This window comes from Canis lupus, chromosome 8 (genome assembly GCF_011100685.1).
Source record: "Canis lupus familiaris isolate Mischka breed German Shepherd chromosome 8, alternate assembly UU_Cfam_GSD_1.0, whole genome shotgun sequence".
NCBI lineage: Eukaryota > Metazoa > Chordata > Mammalia > Carnivora > Canidae > Canis > Canis lupus.
In genome coordinates this window covers 46,247,398-46,265,707 of record NC_049229.1, presented here as the reverse complement: position 1 = coordinate 46,265,707, position 18,310 = coordinate 46,247,398, and the positions used below count along the sequence as shown (strand labels likewise).

Below are 18,310 nucleotides of genomic sequence, written 5' to 3'. Positions count from 1 at the left end.
TCCTTGGCATTATTGTCTCCCTTCCCTCCCCCCGGCCCTGCACACATACATTTTTCAAATGCCAGTTCTGCTGCTAAAGGAGGTCGTGAGGTTTAGGGTCGGCTCAGGGGGCAGCTCGGTCCAACTGCAATCTGGCCGCTACTCAGTAACCTCCTGGGTGGGGCTGGCAGGTGGTTATTCATGCAGGACGCAGGCATGGCTAGATGCCTGGCCTCGGGCTTTGGGGAAGAAATCCTGCAATCACACCAGCTCAGCAGCTGCCTCTCTTCTGAAGAGCTGAGGCTCCTGTAATTTTCAGGGATCAAAGTGAAATCTGACAGCAGAGACTACCTGTGTTCAGAAATGAGCTGCCCCAAGGTCCATGCTGCTAGGGGCTTGCTGGGAGCCCCTGAGCTACCTGCCCTGTCCAGAGTGAAGAGCGCTCCTGCCCTGCACCCTCTCAGGCTCCTCTCTCCCTCTTCTTCACCCCCTTCCCCGCCTCTAATTGGATGATTCTGTAGGAAACACTCAGGAAGGGGAGTGGTAGTTCTACTTCCACCTGGCATCTTGCATAGTGACAAGGGAAGCCATTTTTTCAGGGTGTGAATGTGTGATGTTCCCCAGTGCTGGTCAGTTGGGAACGGACCATGGTGCCAGGAAACTGCAGCCAGCTCAGCCTGAGGCCTTGGCGTAGCCGAGCGAAGCAGCTGAAGGTGGTTGAAAATGCTATTAGCAGGCAGCCTTTGTCCAAGTGAAAAAATATACAGTGATTAAGAACTGAACTGCAGAAGGTACATTCCAGAGTCACCCGAAGCTTTGCATACAGACAATGTGCTTTTCACCTTTGAGACATTTGGCAAAGTTAATCCAATAGAATTAGGATCCTTCAATTTCATGGACTGGGTTCACAAACATCCACCCTCCACCCTGACTAATCATTTTAGCTCTGTGGCCATCTTGATGGCTAGAAGCCTGGAAGAAGGTGGTCATGGAATCCTTTGTTTCTAAAAGGAAATGCACAAAAGGAACGGCTCCCTTTTGTGCAGTGCTTGAAGAAAAATCAACATGCTGCTTGACATGCTGTGGCTCTGTGCATTGCACTTCCAGATATTAATCAACAAAGCATGCACGGTCCGGGTTACCAGGAGCTTTCACTGCTTACTTACCTGGGACACTGATGCTAAACTCTTTGGCTGGGAGGAGGGCTGTGGCTCAGACAGTAACCCTGAGGGTTAGGTGGCATACTGGGGGCAGCAGAGCCAAGCGCTAGGGACTCAGGCAGGACCCTTCTCAATGCTAAGGGAGTAAAGACATCTGAGCTGCTGCTGAGACTCTCAAGCTGATTTGCCCAGATGACCTAAGACCAAAGTTACAAATCTCAAGTCTGCCAAGTCTAAATCCATGTTACTACGGGGATAGAAATCAACTGTGGTTGCCTCTGGAGGAGAAGGATGGCATTGTGTAGAAAGGGGCATGGGGGAACCTTCCAGGGTCATGGGGCATAGGTGACACCGGTACAAAACATTTGTTAAATTCACTGAACCACACATTTCAGATCTGTTCATTTTGCTATATGTAATTATAACCCAAGAGAAAAAAAGAGATTAGGGAAAAAAAATCCAGCCATTGCATCTCTGCTTTGAAATTTCCCACTCCTTCCTCTTTTTTCAGTTGCTGGCCCTATGACTTTGCCTTTGGGCTTAATCCAGTGCTTTATCTACTCCAGTGTAGGAGAAACCCGATTCTTCAGCAAGAGGAACTAGAACTTGCAATAGAACCTGTATGGAACACTGTTCCTAGTGCATTGATCCAAACTGATCATCTCGTTGTGATACAGGCATTTTTCATCCTGGCTAATGAAAATTGTGTTTTGCTGAATAGGGCTCACCAAATGACCTCAGTAGGCAAGAAGTGGGAGGCTCCCGGGATAAGCTGTCCTCTTCAAGGAGACTGAAGGTCACCCATGAGTAGATGATGCTTGGGCTCATAAATGATGAGTGTGCATGAAATCACGGGCCTGGGGAGGAGGGCTTGCTGAGGAGAGCAATCAGGAGCCTAAGAACCAGGTGGGAAGGTAAGGGTCCTGGCTTGGGTTTGGCAGGAGGGGAGAAGTCAAGAACCTGCCTGACTTCATCGGGTGACTTCCCTGGAGGTTGGTGCCCCCGGCACCCCCTCTCCACTGAGCAAAGCCAAAGGGATGATTTCAAACAGGCGTATAAGGGATTCTGTGACACCTCCTTTCTCAATGATGTTTCATTCTGGGGAAAGAGTGCCACTTGCTTGGGGTAGTTCAAGGGTTTTAGAATCTGGCAGAGAAAGGCAGGAAAATCCATACTTAATACAGATGAGTTTCAAAAAACTTCTCAAGTCTCCATTTCTCATCAACTCAGCCTCTGCTGAACTTCATGGCCAAGTGGAGCACATGAAAGGGGAAAACCCGGTCTTGGGACTAGCCAAAGATCACACACTGCTAATCCACAGTAGGGCCAGGCTGGAGCCCCACAGGGAGGAGGAAGCATGCTTTAGGCTTCTCACTCTGCAGTAGTTGGGGGCCAGAGCCTGTGGCAAGATCCATTCCTGGGATCTACATTACACTTGGGTCCTTGCAAAGCTTTCTGATCTCTCAGGAGCTGAAGGGCATTTTATTTGGCTTTAAAATATTCTATTTGACTTTTAAAAATAAGATACCACAAACATAAAACAACGCTCAAATAAAAAAACCCAGAAATAGGTGAAAATTGAATTATAATAAAAAAAGTTCACTGGCTAAAGAATTAATTTCACTCATATGCATTTAAACCTGTCAAAAAATAAGGAATATGATCACAATAAAAATAATGGATTTTTTGGAAACAGCTCACTATTTTAGGTACAGCGGTAAAAAACCAACCAGATTTTGCAGTGTAAAATGGTGGGTCTATGGGATCTACCAGTAGTTATATCATCTGAAAACAATTCCCATAAAATATCACTGGGGCCATTAGCAGTTTCAGAAACCTTACTCTGGCCTATAATGGCAGCTACCAGTGCTTTTTCGTCTTAATTTTTTCCTTTAACTTAGAAAAGGTGAATTGCCAGTGCTCCTAAATGTGAAAGGTACTAAATGTGAAAGGACCAATCTATGCTGTGATCTCCCAAGGACTTTCTCTTTGAATTTCTTATTCCTGCCCAATGGGGTGGTGTCAATATCCCAGGAACTCTCCCGTCTCAAGTGCCTTCCTCTTCAGTTAGCATGGACCTTGATGGTGACGGGGTGGGAATGGTCCCATTACCAGGGGTCGGGGTTAACTACTGAGGACAGTTACTAACAGCTACCTGACAATAGAACATTGAACAACTATTGTGTGTCAAACACACCAGGCATTTTACAGACACTGGTGTTAATGTCCACACCATCCTTGCCAGTTCTGCATTACTTTAAAGTCTTACGATATCTTAGGTTAAAGTCTTATGATATATGGTGTCAGGATAGATGAAGAAACAGGCTCAAATAGAGCTTGAGTCCCTGGGCCGAGAGCATACAGCTAGTCAGTGGCAGAGCTAAGTGGGTCGGCCTCCATAAGCTTTCTACTTTGTATGTGGCCATCACGCTCAAGGAAGGAGGGAGATGGAGACGCTCAGAGACTAACGACGCCTCCATGCCAATCCACACTGGGCAATCTTTTTGGGCAGCCCAAGGAGATCTCCTCAACCTCACTGAGAAAGAAGCTTCCACTCCTGGACATGCCAGATACCACTGCAAGCATTTCTGCTCTGTCTGGGGTCCTTCCCCTCATCATATTTGGGACTCCTGAGAGGGAAGGTGTCATCTTTTGGCTGGCCTAGCCCGGCAAAGTGAGACTGGCTATTGCACTGAGCTGGGGCCCCTGTCTCCAAAGCCTGGCGTGCATGGCTTTAAAGTGCACCTGCTGGACAGGCCAGGTGAAGCTAGCACTTCTGTTTGTGCTCACATATTATTGGTGCTGATGCCTCTAGGGTCTCCATAGCAACTGTCCCAGGCAGGAGGGAAGCAGGTGTAATGTTTACCTTTCTAAGGAGGGGCAGGTGGAGCTGTCTTACTCTAATTGGAACCAATTCCAATTAGAACCAAGTGCCTAAATCCAGTGTCCTAGCCAGGCTGGGGGAGCCCTCGGTGGGTGGCATTTCTGCCTCCTGCCTCCTGCCCTCCATCATGCTCATCACATATGGGGCTCTTTGCAAAGGCCAGCCTCTCTTGTTAATTTTGGCGGGTGGTAGGAGAGCTTCCTCCGTGGTCCCCCAGCTACGCAGGGACAAATCCGGAACCAGGCAGCTATGCCAAGAGTGACAAGGGGATAGCATCTGTGCCCTAAGCTGGTGGCACAATGCCCAGGCGCAGATTCCCCAGCTTCCTTTCCAAGCTGTGCCTTGCCACCTTGCCTGTGTTCTTTCTGTGCAGGGAGAAATGTCCCCCTTTTCATATCAGATCTCCATCTCTCCTTCCTCTGGTTCTGACTGAACAACCCTGGTGCTCTTTGTATACTCAGCTTACAGGGAAGTTCTTGGTGGATTCAGGAGTGGAGTGGAGGTGGGCATTCCGCTTGCAAGGCCCCTCAGTAGTATGCCTTCCTGTAGCCCATGCAATGCCTTCCTCTTCCCCTGTTCCTCCGTCTCCTCCCCAGATATGCTTTAGGATCTTAGCTCCGGTTCACTCCAAATTAGGCAAAGGTCAAGAGACTCCAGGAAACAGGGACATGGCTGTGTTGCTACTAGCAACAATGTGATACTTTTTTCCAAGTAGGATGTGCAAGTGACCCTTGACCATGGCTCCAGGGGAGAGTGCCACTGAAGTTTAGTGGAAGAGACAGCAGGTGGAATCATTTGCTTGGCAACGTGTGACTCTCCTGCAGAACCACGGGGACTCTAAATCTCCTTCCCAAGGGCACCTCTCACCTCCTATGAACAAGTTCAGCCAAAACTCATCTATAGGTTGGGGTCTGTGGTTAAGCCGGCTGCCAAAGCAGAGTCTAGAAGGCACAGGCAGTCAACATGAGGACTGCCCCCCACCGCCCAAAAGCATAATCCTTCCATGAATGTCCATGTCCATCTGGACACAAATGCAAGGAAGGCCAGCTTATTTCTCTTTCTTCCCTACCACCAGGAATGCGCTTCAGTAGGCATTTATCACACATGTATTTCCAACCTGAAAAAGTACATTAGGGGATGGGTCAAACAGCATTTTCAGGGATCTCTAGATAGAAACTCAGGTCGGTGGAACTCCCATCCACTGGGAACCTTCTTCCCTACAGACCCTTTTTATATGTTGCTGCAATGCTTTTGGTGCCCATGGGACAGTGGATAGGTGCTTGCCCAACCTTCTTCTCTCCTGATGGTCTAGTAGGTAGAAATGTTCCTGGGGGACTTGGCCCTGGGCCACAGGGGAAGGGTTGTGGACTCTGTAAGTGCAAGGATGCTGCTGTTGGATTTAAAAGCACCATCAAAGGTAGTGAACATTTCTGTCTTGTTCTGCTAGGGGTTTAGGAGAAGCGATCAGCACCTAAAGACATTATTTGCACACTGCCTCTGAGACAAGGGACTTATAGCTTAGCATCATTTCTGGACCCCTGGCTCATTGGCCCTTAGGAAGAAAAAAACTACAGGTGCAAAAAATGGGCAGAAAAAAATGGGGACACCAAAAACTAGGTGCTGCTGACTGTTCCTGGAACAAGGGTGTGGGAACAAGGGAGGTAGGCAGAGACAAGGCCACGGACAAACAGATCATCTCTTCCAGATTTTGGAGCACCTTCTGTGCAGAAGGATCCCAAAAAAGGTTAGAGAGTGCGGACGCGGGGATCACTCACCCACTGCTGGAAGGAAGCCACCTCGGGGGTGAAATGCAGCGGCCATTCTGACTCTGCGCCAGCAGCACTAGGCAATTGTGTTTTTAAGAAGGGAAGTGAAGAATAACTTATCCAGCTGAAACCATGAATACCTGTGGCTTTCGGGGTGCCCCTACCCAGACATGCACACAGCTGCAGCGGGCATGCAATGCATGCGCAGAGGCACATGCGAGTCTGCAGCGTATGTTACTCACAAGTCACACACTGAACACAGAGGCATAGGTCAGGCAGGCAATACATGCACCTGTGTGCTACAGCCGTGTACACATATTCATGTGCATGTTTACACCATAGGCACTTACAGAAGCATCTCATGCAAGCTGCATAAGCAATTATGTGATTGGCTGCAGAGCTTTATATCAGGCTCCTACGATGCCAATCTTTGACAAACACTGCAAACTTAAAGCATTTACTTTAAGATACAGATATAAAACCCAAATTCTCCCCCCGGAAGAAGCCATTCGTGTCAGTGGAAATGGCCTCTCTGCTTCTGTTTCTGTCAATACTACAAGCAGTGGAAAAGCATGTACCCCAGGGATCTGGTTTAGGAGGGATTTCAAAGCATCCCCTGCCACTTGCTTCTGACTCCTCCAACAACCCCACTTTGTAGTGTGTGGCTAAAAAAATACAAGCCTTTGTTTATCTGGCAGATGGAGCAACCAGACTCGCTGAGGTTGTATTGCTCAGGGTGGCTCCAGGCAGGCAGACAGCTGAGAGGTGAGGGTTTCTGGGAATGAGGCTTCTGTTGTGCAGAGTGCTACAGCTGGAGGACTGCATTTCACGCTCTTACCATGGAGACAACTACTCCTGATCCGTATCTGGAAGCAGGAGGTGTCTCAGGGTTGTGCACCTCGATGGGTGGGTGGGAGAGGGGCGGCGGTGGCAAATGCCAGATCCTGACAGTGGATGCAACATTCTCTAAGTGGCTCTCCCCACCCCCAGCACCACACAGCTCTCATGGCCTGGGAAGTGCTTAGGGGCCCCACGTAACTGACCGCAGGGTAGAAACTGGCCTGCCAGTCACCTCGGTCCCTCCATTCCGAAGGAAAGCAGAGAAATTAGCTCTGGACTTTAAAAGTGAGCCAATAATAATAGCTACCGTATAGCAAGTCGTTCGACAAGCGGTCACTGTCATAATTAGATGTGCCTTGCACACCACTGTCATACATGGGATATGCACGTCCCCAGCCCCGATTGCAAAATACAGGATACCTACTGCAGAGAATATTGTTGGAAATTAAGTAAGGTAATACAAGCTAAGCACGGGGGCGGGGGGGGGGGGCAAAACAGCGTAATAATGAAAATAATAATACAAAGAGTTCCACTTGAGCACACGTACTGCAAACACTCTGCTAAGCACCCGGTGTATTTGTTCCCCACTTAATTGTCACTCTTATCTCCCTTTCACGGATGAGAAAACTGAGGCTCAGAGAGGCTGCTAAGTGGTAGCACTGAAATGGAAACAAAGTCCCTCGCTGGCCAAGCCCAGTATGGTGCAGACACCCATACTATAACACTGCGAGCCCCCCAGAAATGGCAGTGACTACTATTCTGTCCTCGTTTGGTGCCAGTATCCCCCTGTGCAGCAGGCTGGGGCTGTGCTCTAACCATTGGCCAGGTGAGCGGCTCCCCTGGGGTCTTGTGCCAGTCCCAGGTGGCTGGACAGGTGTCAGCCAGGGCTGTCCATCTTTAACCCAACGCTTCCATGCTCTCTGGTGGCCACCAAAGGGGCACTGTTCTCGGGGCAAAGTGAGCAGGTCAGTCTTCAGTGGGGGACGAGAATGCAGTTGGAAATGTGCCAGGTTTCAACAACAGTTGGCTCTGGGTGATGGGTGCTGCTCAGGTACACTCCAGGTGTGACCCCCTGGCTACGGCCAGGGTAAGAAGTAGTCTGGACAGCTCTGGGCAGTCAGCCCCAAGGAGTCTCTCCAAGGCGGGTCCCGCAGGGGCACCGTATACCTCACTGTGGTTATTCATGTGGTCCCAGGGAGTGTGGAGAAGAAGAGGCCCCTGAAACTAAACCCGTGGAAAGCCACTGAAGCGCAGGTCGGGGGTTCCAGTGGCCACCCCACCTGCACTCCTTCCTGGTGATCCTTCCCATAACATCCTACAGATCTAGAAACAATTTAGGAAAAGCTGTTATTGAGAGCTAGCAAATGACGGGCTCTGGAGCTGTGCCATTACCAAGGAAACCACCATCAAGTATATGATTGCCCTGTTGCGATCGGTCACAAATGCTAATGGTTGGCTCCTTTACATAGTTAGAAAAATGGATGCCCCAGAACCTTCCAGTATCATCCAGGACAGAAAATCCATCAGAATTTCCTCTCTACTTTTGCCGCAGATTACAAGGTTGGATTGAGTTTTGTATTGGCTGCTTTATGTCTATTTTCCAACTTAATTTGTTATGATGTAAAGGCCAGGGCCGCTATCCTTGCTTGATGGTCTGTCTTTTCCCATTAGGTGTGGGGGTTCAGATGCACCCCACTCTTAGCGCAAATGAGAAAGGCCAGGGACATGGCATGGAATGGTTCTCAAACCATTCTCAACCTGTGAAAAAGCATGGGTGCCTTCTGGATCCCCATTACCTTTCCCTCCCCATCTCATATCCAGGCACCAATGGTGCCCGACAGAGTTTTAAAGGACTGTCTGAGGGGACATAGTACCAATCAACTCTAACTGGGTTTTCTTTAGCTTTAAAAAATGTCTTATTAAAACTTTGCTGACTTCACGGGGATCGCCATGTATAATGAGAGGCCTTAAAGAATCTGAAAGCAAGAGATGAAGAGAGGAAAAAAAGCCATAAGCTGTAATCACCATAATTATACAATCCCATGATGAGTTGAAAGCAGCCCTGGTGAAGCCCGAGAGAAGACGAGTGTCATCTGCAATCGTGTTGGTCTTCAGGACAGCTGGAAAGAATGTGACATGGAGCCCTTCCTTCCCCTGAGTTAGGCTGAAGATAAGTCCTCAAGGCAGAGCCCAGGAGGTGAGCGCCCCAGAAGGGCAGTTGCTCCCTGGTCTAAGGCCCCTGGGAGCGTGTTCTGCTCCTGGCCACGTGGAGATAGTATGGGTGCCAGCTTGCCCACCTGAAATCTGCAACTGGCACTGGGTAAGAGGCAACTGGCTTTCTCACCTTTTCCACTTTCCACAAAGCACCCTTTCTGGATGGGAATGAGGACAGGCCAAGCGTTTTCCAACTCAGAGCCAGGGTGTCCCACGCACATGCCCACCCCGGCTGTGCTCGGCCTGACTGCACTACAGCCGCTCAGCTGCCCTGTGCCAGCGGGCGCCTGTGTCCTCTGCTCGCTGACCTCCTTTCAGGCATTCAGGGGAGAGAGCCCTCTTGCCAGAGCTCAGCTGCATCAGCAGCGATTGGCTTAAAAAAAAAAAAAAAAAAAACAATCCCAAAAAACAAAAGGCAAGGATGACATGTGAAGGGCAGTAATTCCGCTCCTTGACAGTTTTCCTTGCTTTGCCTGTGTCATCATCTGGCTTTTTCTCCCTCAAAGGCAGAGGCTAATCTGACTCCTCCAATCTCAGCAAACTCCCTCATATGATCCATTCTCCTTTTTTAAGGGTTATTTATAAACCATAGAATAAAATACAGTAGGATCCATTTAACAAGTAATGCATCGGAGGATTCCAGCTAAAAGAGATGATAGAGGGTGGCTGTCATCTAGGTGGCTCAGTAAGTTGAACACGTGACTCTTGATTCCTCCTCAGGTTGTGATCTCAGCGTCGTGAGATCAAGTCCTGCATGGGGCTTTGCCACACTGGGTATGGAGACTGAGTTAAGATTCTCTCTCTCCCTCTCCCCCTCCCCTCCATTTCTCCTTCTCTTAAGAAAAAAAAAAAAAAGATAGAATCCAATGCAGAAGTCTGCTCTGTGATACCCTTGGCCATTCAGCTTCTGAATATTTCCAGGGAGCTCAGTGATCCTCCAGGTGACATATCCCACTGTTGGGAAGTTGCTACTATTATTCTCCAGTACAGCGGCCCTCCCTGTATCTTCTACCCATTTCTTCTAGCTTTGCCTGGAACTCCCTAGAAAGGTCCACTTACTGTGGAAGATACAAATATATCTCATGATGGTTATCTAGTCTCCTGAGGAGCTGGACATCTTTATCCCCCCTGACATGGTTTCTCCAGTGACTCTTCCAGAATATCCCTAGATTGTTCAAGTTCTGACAAATTGTGGGTGCTCAGAACCAAGACTCAACACAGCCTAGAATAACATGAAAACAGTGAGCCACTTTTCTTTTCTCTTTTGGCCATTCCACTTTGGTTATTATAGCCTAAAGTAGCTTTTTTTTTTTTTTTTTTTTTTTTTTTTTTTTTTAAGGCAACTGCACCTTGCTTTTGCTTATATGAAGCTTATAGCCAGCTACAACCCAAGATATTTTTTTTTTACTTGGATTGCAGCAAAGGCTATGAATGCCATCCTATAGTTATGAGGCTGAATTTTTTTAACATAAATTTTATGTTGTTAAATTTTATGTAGTTGTTTTTGACCTACGATCCCACCAGAAGGAGATACTTTTCAAATAGAATTCCATTGTCTCCTGAATGAGCAACACCTTGCAATTTCAGATCTGTTAATATGACTGAGGTGTTTTCTCTTCATCTGAGTCCTCTCAAAGGAGGTCGACAGGACAGGGCCATGTGGCCTACCAGAAAGGCAGTTTCTAGTTGACACAGATCTATGAGTTCACCCTCTTACCAGTCATTAAGATGCCATGAATACACTTGCTTTACCCAGTTCTGGCAAACACAGAGAGAGTGGAGGTGGAAGGGGAGAAGGGAAGGAACAGATATTGGTTTCAACCTTACTGCACTAACAGCAGGACACAAATAAATATTCTCTGGAGCAAGGGGTGTAGTGATGACAGGTCATCCTTCTAAAATCAGCCAGGCTGACAGGGGAGTTGTGGAAAGTTCCTGCCAAATATCATACCGAGAAGAACCACTCCTGTTGGGGGCCGTGGTCCTCAGGTTGAAAGGATTTGGCTGGGATTAGGGAGAGTGCAAAGATCACTGCTAGCTGGACCCTGCCACTGCTGGGGTGGTTACACACTCCCCAACCCTGCCTCGCCTTCCCATCTGCTGGGGAGCCACCGAAGTGTCCTTCTCTCATTGGCCTTCAGGTAACATGGTCGAACTGACAATCCCCCTGTTCTGAGCCTTCTCAGCCCCCCAGGCAGTGTTCCATTTAGCATTCTGCTACACAGCAACATCTCACAGATTGTCCCTACATAAGATTTTATATCGTGCCCTCCTTCCGGAATGCTGAGATTCTCAAACTTGAGTCAAACCAAAGATACTCACTTTCTGGTATACAAAAGGGGAGACCCCACCACCAGTCATTTTCACCAAGAGCTCATTTGGGGAGAACTCCACCATGGTTTTAGACCTTAGACCTCGAGCTCTCTGACTTCTAACTTTCCCGGCTGGACACAGGCAGACTGGGGCTCTTCTCCCTGACCTTGACATTGGCAGCTTTGTCCCCTTCCTAAGTTCCTGCTATCCCAAAGCCTGACTAACACTTGGGGGTTTCTCTCTTCGGCCCCGTTGTCCCCCTGGCCAGACAGGCAGATTCCATCCTTTGCAGAAGTGGGTGTCCTGTCCTGCTGAGCGGTCTGCACTTCCCGCTGTTCATGTCACCGACGGCCCTGCGGTCACCTTCACCCTCTGCCTTCTCACTAGACAGATGGAAGCCCATGGCTATTCCCATGTGGCTGCCTGGGGACATGTGCCAAAAGTCTGACTATATAAGTGACAAGGAACAGGGTGAAATCCCACAACCTCATCAGCCACTGGTAAAGTGAAAGCTCCTTCTAGAAGCACGTCTTTCCTGACTGGGGGGGTGGGGGGGTGGGAGTGAGAGGAAGGCTCTGTTATGGCAAAGGGCTGCAGGTCACTTCCCAAAATAGATTCCCTCCTGGAACATAGAGACACAGTTTGCCCCCAGCCTGCCTTGCGGGAGACTGGCAGGGTATGCGATTTGGATCTGAATCAGTGGCTGTAAACACACAGCTGTGCCTTTCTGCCTCAGAGGAGTTGGATTTTCACTTGACTGCTCGTCACACTGGGGTCTGGGGAAGGCGAAAGAGGGTCTGGGTGGTGGGGAGGGAGGGCTGGCGAGAGGAAGCGGGAGCTGCTTTGCAGAGCTTGCCTCCTTGTGCCCCCTGGGTGGGGAGGCTGAGCCACTGCTGGGTTTTCTCTCTTGGGGGAGGGCACTCCGTGGGAAGAGGATTTTGGCTGCTTTGGGTTGACAGGTTGAACCATCAGCTGCAACAGCTGGGGGTTCCTCCTTCTGAGAGGAGTGGCAGGATGTAGGGCTAAATTTCTTCAAACTGAAAATGCCTAACCCTCTTTGATACACAGAAATCTCACCCTTTCCCAGAGTTTTGGAAGACCCCAGCCTATCCCCTCCCATCGGGAATCACTTGATCACTTTTCCCTTTCTGAATCCTGGCAGCCAAGGTGATTCAGTTGTCTTACATATTATATAGTTTGTTTATAAAAAATAGATTTTTACATTTGCATTTTTCAGCTACAATGCTATAATATTAAATATGCTTTTTGAAGCTTTGCCTGGAGCCAAGATGGAGAGAGAGGTACAGAGGAGGCTTAACTGACCACTGGCTATAACCAGGATAGCACAGACTCTGGTAACCTCCTTTTGCTCACCTCTGAGAGAGGACAGTGGCAAGCTGGCCCAGAGTTCTCCAGGGAACCAGAAAGTATGGTTGCAGGTGAGGAGCAAAGCGATGCTGAGGTCCCCAGATGCTCACCGTGCATTCTTTCCCAAGCCCCACAATGCACGGTTGATGCCACAGCACCCACTCTGGAGCCCACCTTTCTGCCCAGCGGACCTCACCCCTTACCTAATCCCAACACACACCCAGCTGGGCATCCATCTGGAAGGGCAGGGACTGCAGAACTGACAGGAGTGATTGGCATGTGTTGCTTACCCTGTTTCTGGTGACCCCTCCCCCCCTGCCCTCCAGGGGTCACAGTGTGTGAGTGAGCCCTGGGGATGAGAGCAGGAGCCACTCTGCATGGGGGCTGCTGAGGAGTTCCACAGGGCCCCAGAAGTCCTCACTGCTCAAAAGAGGTAGGATTTTATGCTTTCTTTCCCAAATTCTACCATGGAAGTCCATCTCCATCTCCAGGCAGGCCACGGTTTCACTATTGCTGGGCCTCGGGGCTCTGGCCGGAGAGAGCCTAGAACGACAGTCTGATCTCGTGGTTTCAAAGGGGCCCAAGAACTATTTGCAGTCAAAACCAACCGTATGTAAAGATTTTTAGCCAAGAGTACTTTGCTAGAGGCCCAAAAGGATTTTTTGGCCTAAGGTCAAAGCCCTTCAGGGGCCCTGCTGAGTCCAGGTATTTGAGGACTCATGCCACCAGAGTGGGTGGCTGTTCCCCATGACACTCTGGTGGGGGACAGCCTCCTGGGGGAAGGGGCTGCTACTGCTGGGCTGGGGTGGCCCCCTCCTGGTCTGCCTACTGCCTCACCTGCCAGGAGCCTCAGCCTTCCACTTCCTCTTCAGCACCTGGGCCTGGGGCTGAGGGTTTCTTCCGCAGAGCTGCCTGGGGAAGGAGGGAAGGTGAGCTGCTGACTTTCCCCCTCTCATTAGCTTTTCTTTTGGCCAAGAAGGAGGAAAGGGAGAGGGAGGGAGGGGCGAGGGAGGGTGGGTGACAGCTGGCTTCCAGAGCTTCCTGGTCTCCAGCTGACTTTCCTGCTGCATTCCTTGGCAGCTTTGGCAGGCAAGACGGAAATGCCTGTTGTGGAGATGCCACTGGGAATGTGCCATGCAACCCTCGGCTTCGGGCCCCATGGTTTCAATTCCAAGGAGCACCTTGACAAAGCTCCACTGCCATGTCCTCATAGGTGGATGGATACCCGGTCCTCATCTCCGCTCTTCTCTGGGGCCTCTAGTGCTCGCTCAGGCCCCAGCAACCCCATTTCCCATCTTTAGGGCCTGAGGCTCTGGGTGATGAAGCTCTTGAGAGGGCAGCTGAGGCTTCAACCAACCCCCTCGGCCAAGGTGTCAGGGGAAGCTCCTGCCAGCATCACTTGGGCTGCCATTTCCCCTCCCTCGAGGCCCCCCTGTGGCCTCTTCCACAGAACTGTACACGAGGAGAGAGGACATTCTCTCCTCCCCAGGCTGGAGTTCTCACCAGGTAGCTTCGGCCACCACCCAGAAAGGGACAATCAAATTGCTGCCACTGAGCCTCGGTGGAAGGCGCTTTGCTTCCCCTCACCCTCCTCCTACGCATCCCGGGTCCTGTGTGTCAGAGGCAGCCACGGTGGGGCCCCTCCTGTCCCAAGAGGCTCTGAGGAAAGGAGCATACCTAAGGGAGAGCAAAGGGGCGGCAAGCCTTCCAGCTCTGGCCGCCCTCACGCCCTCCTCGTCATGTGTCAACAGCAAAACCAGGCAGATGGCAGAGAATGGCAGGCTGCTGGGCAGTGAGCAGTACAGAGTGGTCTTTAGTTGGAGAAGTCCCCTGCTCCACCACGCGGTACCACCAGGACCTCCACCAAGGAATCAGAGGAGGAGGGGGAAGGTGATGCAAAGGTGAGCCACCGCGATGCACCGCAGGTTTCCTGCTGTGGCTTACACATTTTATAGTTGTGGTGGAAGGAAGCTTCCCAGCACACAGGACTAGGAGAGAGATAGGCTGTGTTTGTATAGCCTGAAATCACATGTGGGGCTCCCCCTTGTGAGGCTGCTTTGGTTCGAGTTCTTGGACTGGGCTCCCTCGGACCAGGCCCCCCATGTACAGTGGTGTGGGTCAGTCACTGCCCAAGGGCAGCTGAAGGTCAAGTAGGGGCCGAAATCTAGCCTGCACTGTGCTTGGCCAGCTGGCCGTCTGTGGGGCATGGCCCCATTGGAGGAGTCCTATTTTCTGTTTTGAATGAAGGTACAACATGGGCTGGTTGCACCAACCCATAGACTTTCAGTTCTGTTTGGTCTTAAATCTGAGCCTTCTAGAAAAAAAAAAAAAAAAAAAAAAAAAATTTGAGCCTTCCCTGTCAAATGGGCAGGGCTTTGTGTGGACCCTGTGGCTCTAGGACACCCAACTACATGATAGTTGTCCACTGATAATCGCGTTGTATTCAAATTCTGGGTGACTCAGAATGCAATTTCCATTGGAAGGAGAAGCTCACACATTGCTGCCTCTACTGGGGGTTCCAAGGCCCCCTCTGTGCCCAAACTCGCAAGGCCCTAGCAGCTTCCATGAACCACATTAAACTGCTCCCTAGGATCTCATGTAAAAGGGGCCATCTCTGGCCTTCAACAGATAATCCCTCCGTGTCATAATACATCTTAAAACTCGGAAAGAACAATCTGCGTTCTCCAAAGGTTTCTCTTTTACCAAGAAAAGAAAGGAAACTGGTATGAGAGAAGAGCTGACTGAGCTATCCAACCACTTGGATCAAGGCCTCTTGCCACCAAAGAGTCCTAAATGGCAGCTGGCCCACATCTTTGGTCCAGAAACTCCCTAGCTTCGCTCCTTAATTTTTCCATTACTAGTCCCATGACATAGATGCCCTCTTAAACACCTTTCCCAGCAATGTGGAAATGCTATTCAACTTGTCTTTCATTGAGTTTTATAATTTGCAGTAGGTACTAGATGATATATTCGTATAGATCTTCCTTTAGAAAAACTTAGCACTTTATGTATAGTAGTATATCTAGAAAATGACTATCAGATTGCAAAACATGTTGGTTAGTTGGTTAATTCCATTTGATTAGAACACTGGGCTGTTTTAGACAAAGTTCTGGGGTTCCAGCCTCAAGCGCCCTGAGAGTTGCCACTATTATATAACCATAGACCATTTTTTCAAACACAGCCACATCTTGTGGGTATATGGTGCTGCCCTGAGCGCACAGGGAGTGTGGATGCCTCAATGCAGATCCATTTCCACCACTGGAACCAAAAGATTGGAATGCACCACCCATTAGAGTCTTCAAAAAAGAACAGCAGGGAATTTATAAACTTTTTTTTGAAGTTTGGATCTTTTATCGTATAGATGCTAAAAATCTCAGTAGCTTGGAAGATTTTTCTCCTTCAGCTAGTCCTGAAAACAACTCTGTAAGTTGTCCTACATGCACACTTGAGACGCTTGGAAGGTGTCTGGTATTTCTTGTTCCAAATGCTCTGTTAACAGACTTTGCAGAACCACTGACCCAACACTACTTATGGGATGAAGAGACATCATTAAAAGCTCTTCACAGAGTTTCACTGAGATCATTCTTGCCTTTCCTGATACCTACTTCTTGTGAAAAGCAGCCTGGAGATATTTGAACATCTTGTCTGGATACCAGGCTTCCTTCCTCTCTTACACTCTCAGCCCATGAGAACCTCCATGGGTCTGTGGGAGTTCCGCTCTCCTGCAGTTTGCACCCAGTGGTCCAAGTTGCCTACACTCTGGGTTTATCAGCAAAATCCTTAAACATCCTCTACCCACAGCATGCAGGCCTCAAAAGCAATAGGGAAGGATGGGTTCCCACCACTCTCCATAGGGCTTCAGGGATGGAGAAACTCCCCTAGGCCTTGCCTCTGACAGCCTGAGGCACCTTCTTGGTGTGTGAAGCCACATAGTCATGACACGCCAGTCACAAAGACACACCAGGGACCAGTAGGCCTTCCATCCTGCAAGTTCTGATTTCTAATGAGGAAAGCCCATAGAGAGAGAAGACCAAAGAAGAAAAGGGATGAACACTCACTCATATTTTAACTGCCACCTACTACAGCTATTGTGATGTTTACATCAAGCAAATTCGAAATAATATTTCAGTTCTAGCTATGACAGATTGCTTTCAACCCAGAATTCTTAGCATTTACAATAAAAAAAAATGAAATAAAGATACGGATCACATAATAGGTTTACAAGGACTCTCCTCTTCAACCAAGGGGAAAGTCAGCCTCAGTGGGTTCCTGTCATTTGGGAAGGGAAGTGGGGCCGGTTCCATGCAGGGGAGTCCTCTTCCCTGGCTGCCATTTTGGTTTCTGCTGGATGGCATTAACAGGGCTGGCTGGGCCCCATGAACTCAGCAGCTCGTTTTTGATGAGTGCGTGAATGAGTGAGACGGAGTACTTCCTGTACACTAAGCCCTATGCTCAAATCTTGGAGAAAATGGCACAAAGAGGAGAGGTGGGTCTGTGCTGTTCTACAGACCACAGCACAGAACTTCCACCATGTACCATGGGGAAGGTGTCCTCATTCAGTGCTCTCCCCTCTTAGCACGGGGTCTCCTATATGCCACTATGTTGCTCTCTACCACCCTCTAGGCTGGATGTGCATGAGAAACAAGCAGCTTCCCTACAAGAAGAGTGAACCTATAGCCCACCTTTACCCCTTGGGTCACAATCACAACCTGGGGACTTTGCTAAGGTCTTGCCCCTGGGCACACAGGGACAGTGCAGGGACTTGCTGTTCCTTCCACCCCACGGCTACTGCCCTCCTCTCCCTGTTACACTATGTGGATGAGGCTGACAGGGGCTGTAAGGGCCGGCGGAACTCATGCAGAGGCCACTAACACACACACCAGCTAGACCGCATCGCCAGAACCCATGCAGCTCGGCCACCTCCTGCACACGCAAAAGCCGCCACGTTGCAGCATCAGCTCGCGACCTGCACCTGCATGACTGCCAGAGTTCACAGAGGGGAATTTGGATTTTCTTTTTTATTTTTTTAAGATGAGCTATGGTTCTGAGCCAATTTATTTCATGGTACAGTTCGATGGCCTTCTCCCTGAGCTGCTGCAGAAGATGCACAAGCCGTGCAGCCCCAAGGGCAGTGGGGTACTTCCTCCTCAACGCCCCGGACAGAAGATCAAGTGCGGGGGGGCCCTGGGGCTGGGCGGCTGTGTATGCACCTTCTGCAGAGGGAGCCGCTCGGGTTTTGCAAACCCGTCCCTAGAAGAGAAGCTGCAGACGCTCGCAAAAGAAAAAGGGTGTGTTGAGTGGGGGGAAAGCACTGGACTCCCTCCCACCCCGAAGGAAACAACAACCAACACCAAAAAAAAAAAAAAAAAAAAAAAAAAAAAAAAAAAAAAAAAAAAAAAAAAGAAAGAAAGAAAGAAAAAGAAAAAGAAAAAGAAAAAGAAAAAGAAAGAAAAAGAAAAAGAAAAAAAGATGGAAGAAACAAACAAACAAAAACCCCAGAAGAAACGTTGAGGGAAGAAAACCAGCTGAACTTACCACACTGCGAGTGAACTTTTCTAAGGAAGTTCTACGACCTGGCTCACTTTCTGGCTTTAGGGGAAAAAAAAAAAAAAGGTAGGGAGAAAAATACAGAAAAAAAACCTCTTCAGCTTACATGTGGTTTCCAAACAGCAGCAGCGGCAGCTAATGAACAAAAACAACAGCAAAACAGGGCGGAAAAACGGGGAAAAGAGAAGCAGCCAGCGCTGTACGTGAGTCAGGGGGAGAGACAGCCAACAGAAGCCCGC

At 49.3% G+C, this 18,310-nt stretch overlaps 1 protein-coding gene across 13 annotated transcripts in view; it reads right to left on the bottom strand.

Moving 5' to 3' along the window:
- Window positions 1-18,310, bottom strand: part of RGS6 (regulator of G protein signaling 6) — a 579,647-nt gene that overhangs the window by 6,937 nt on the left and 554,400 nt on the right. For 5 of the 13 annotated variants that reach the window (XM_038545148.1, XM_038545144.1, XM_038545146.1 and 2 more), the window contains 2 exons: window positions 18,060-18,113; window positions 5,799-5,865 (listed from right to left, as the gene is read on the bottom strand). The exons of 1 other annotated variant lie outside the window; for it this stretch is intronic. In XM_038545148.1, the coding sequence (XP_038401076.1) occupies window positions 5,799-5,865; window positions 18,060-18,113 (121 nt within the window). Of the gene's footprint in view, window positions 1-5,798; window positions 5,866-13,361; window positions 13,437-18,059; window positions 18,114-18,310 lie in introns of those variants that run through there. 7 more of the 13 variants (XM_038545149.1, XM_038545150.1, XM_038545152.1 and 4 more) reach the window with 4 other exon arrangements.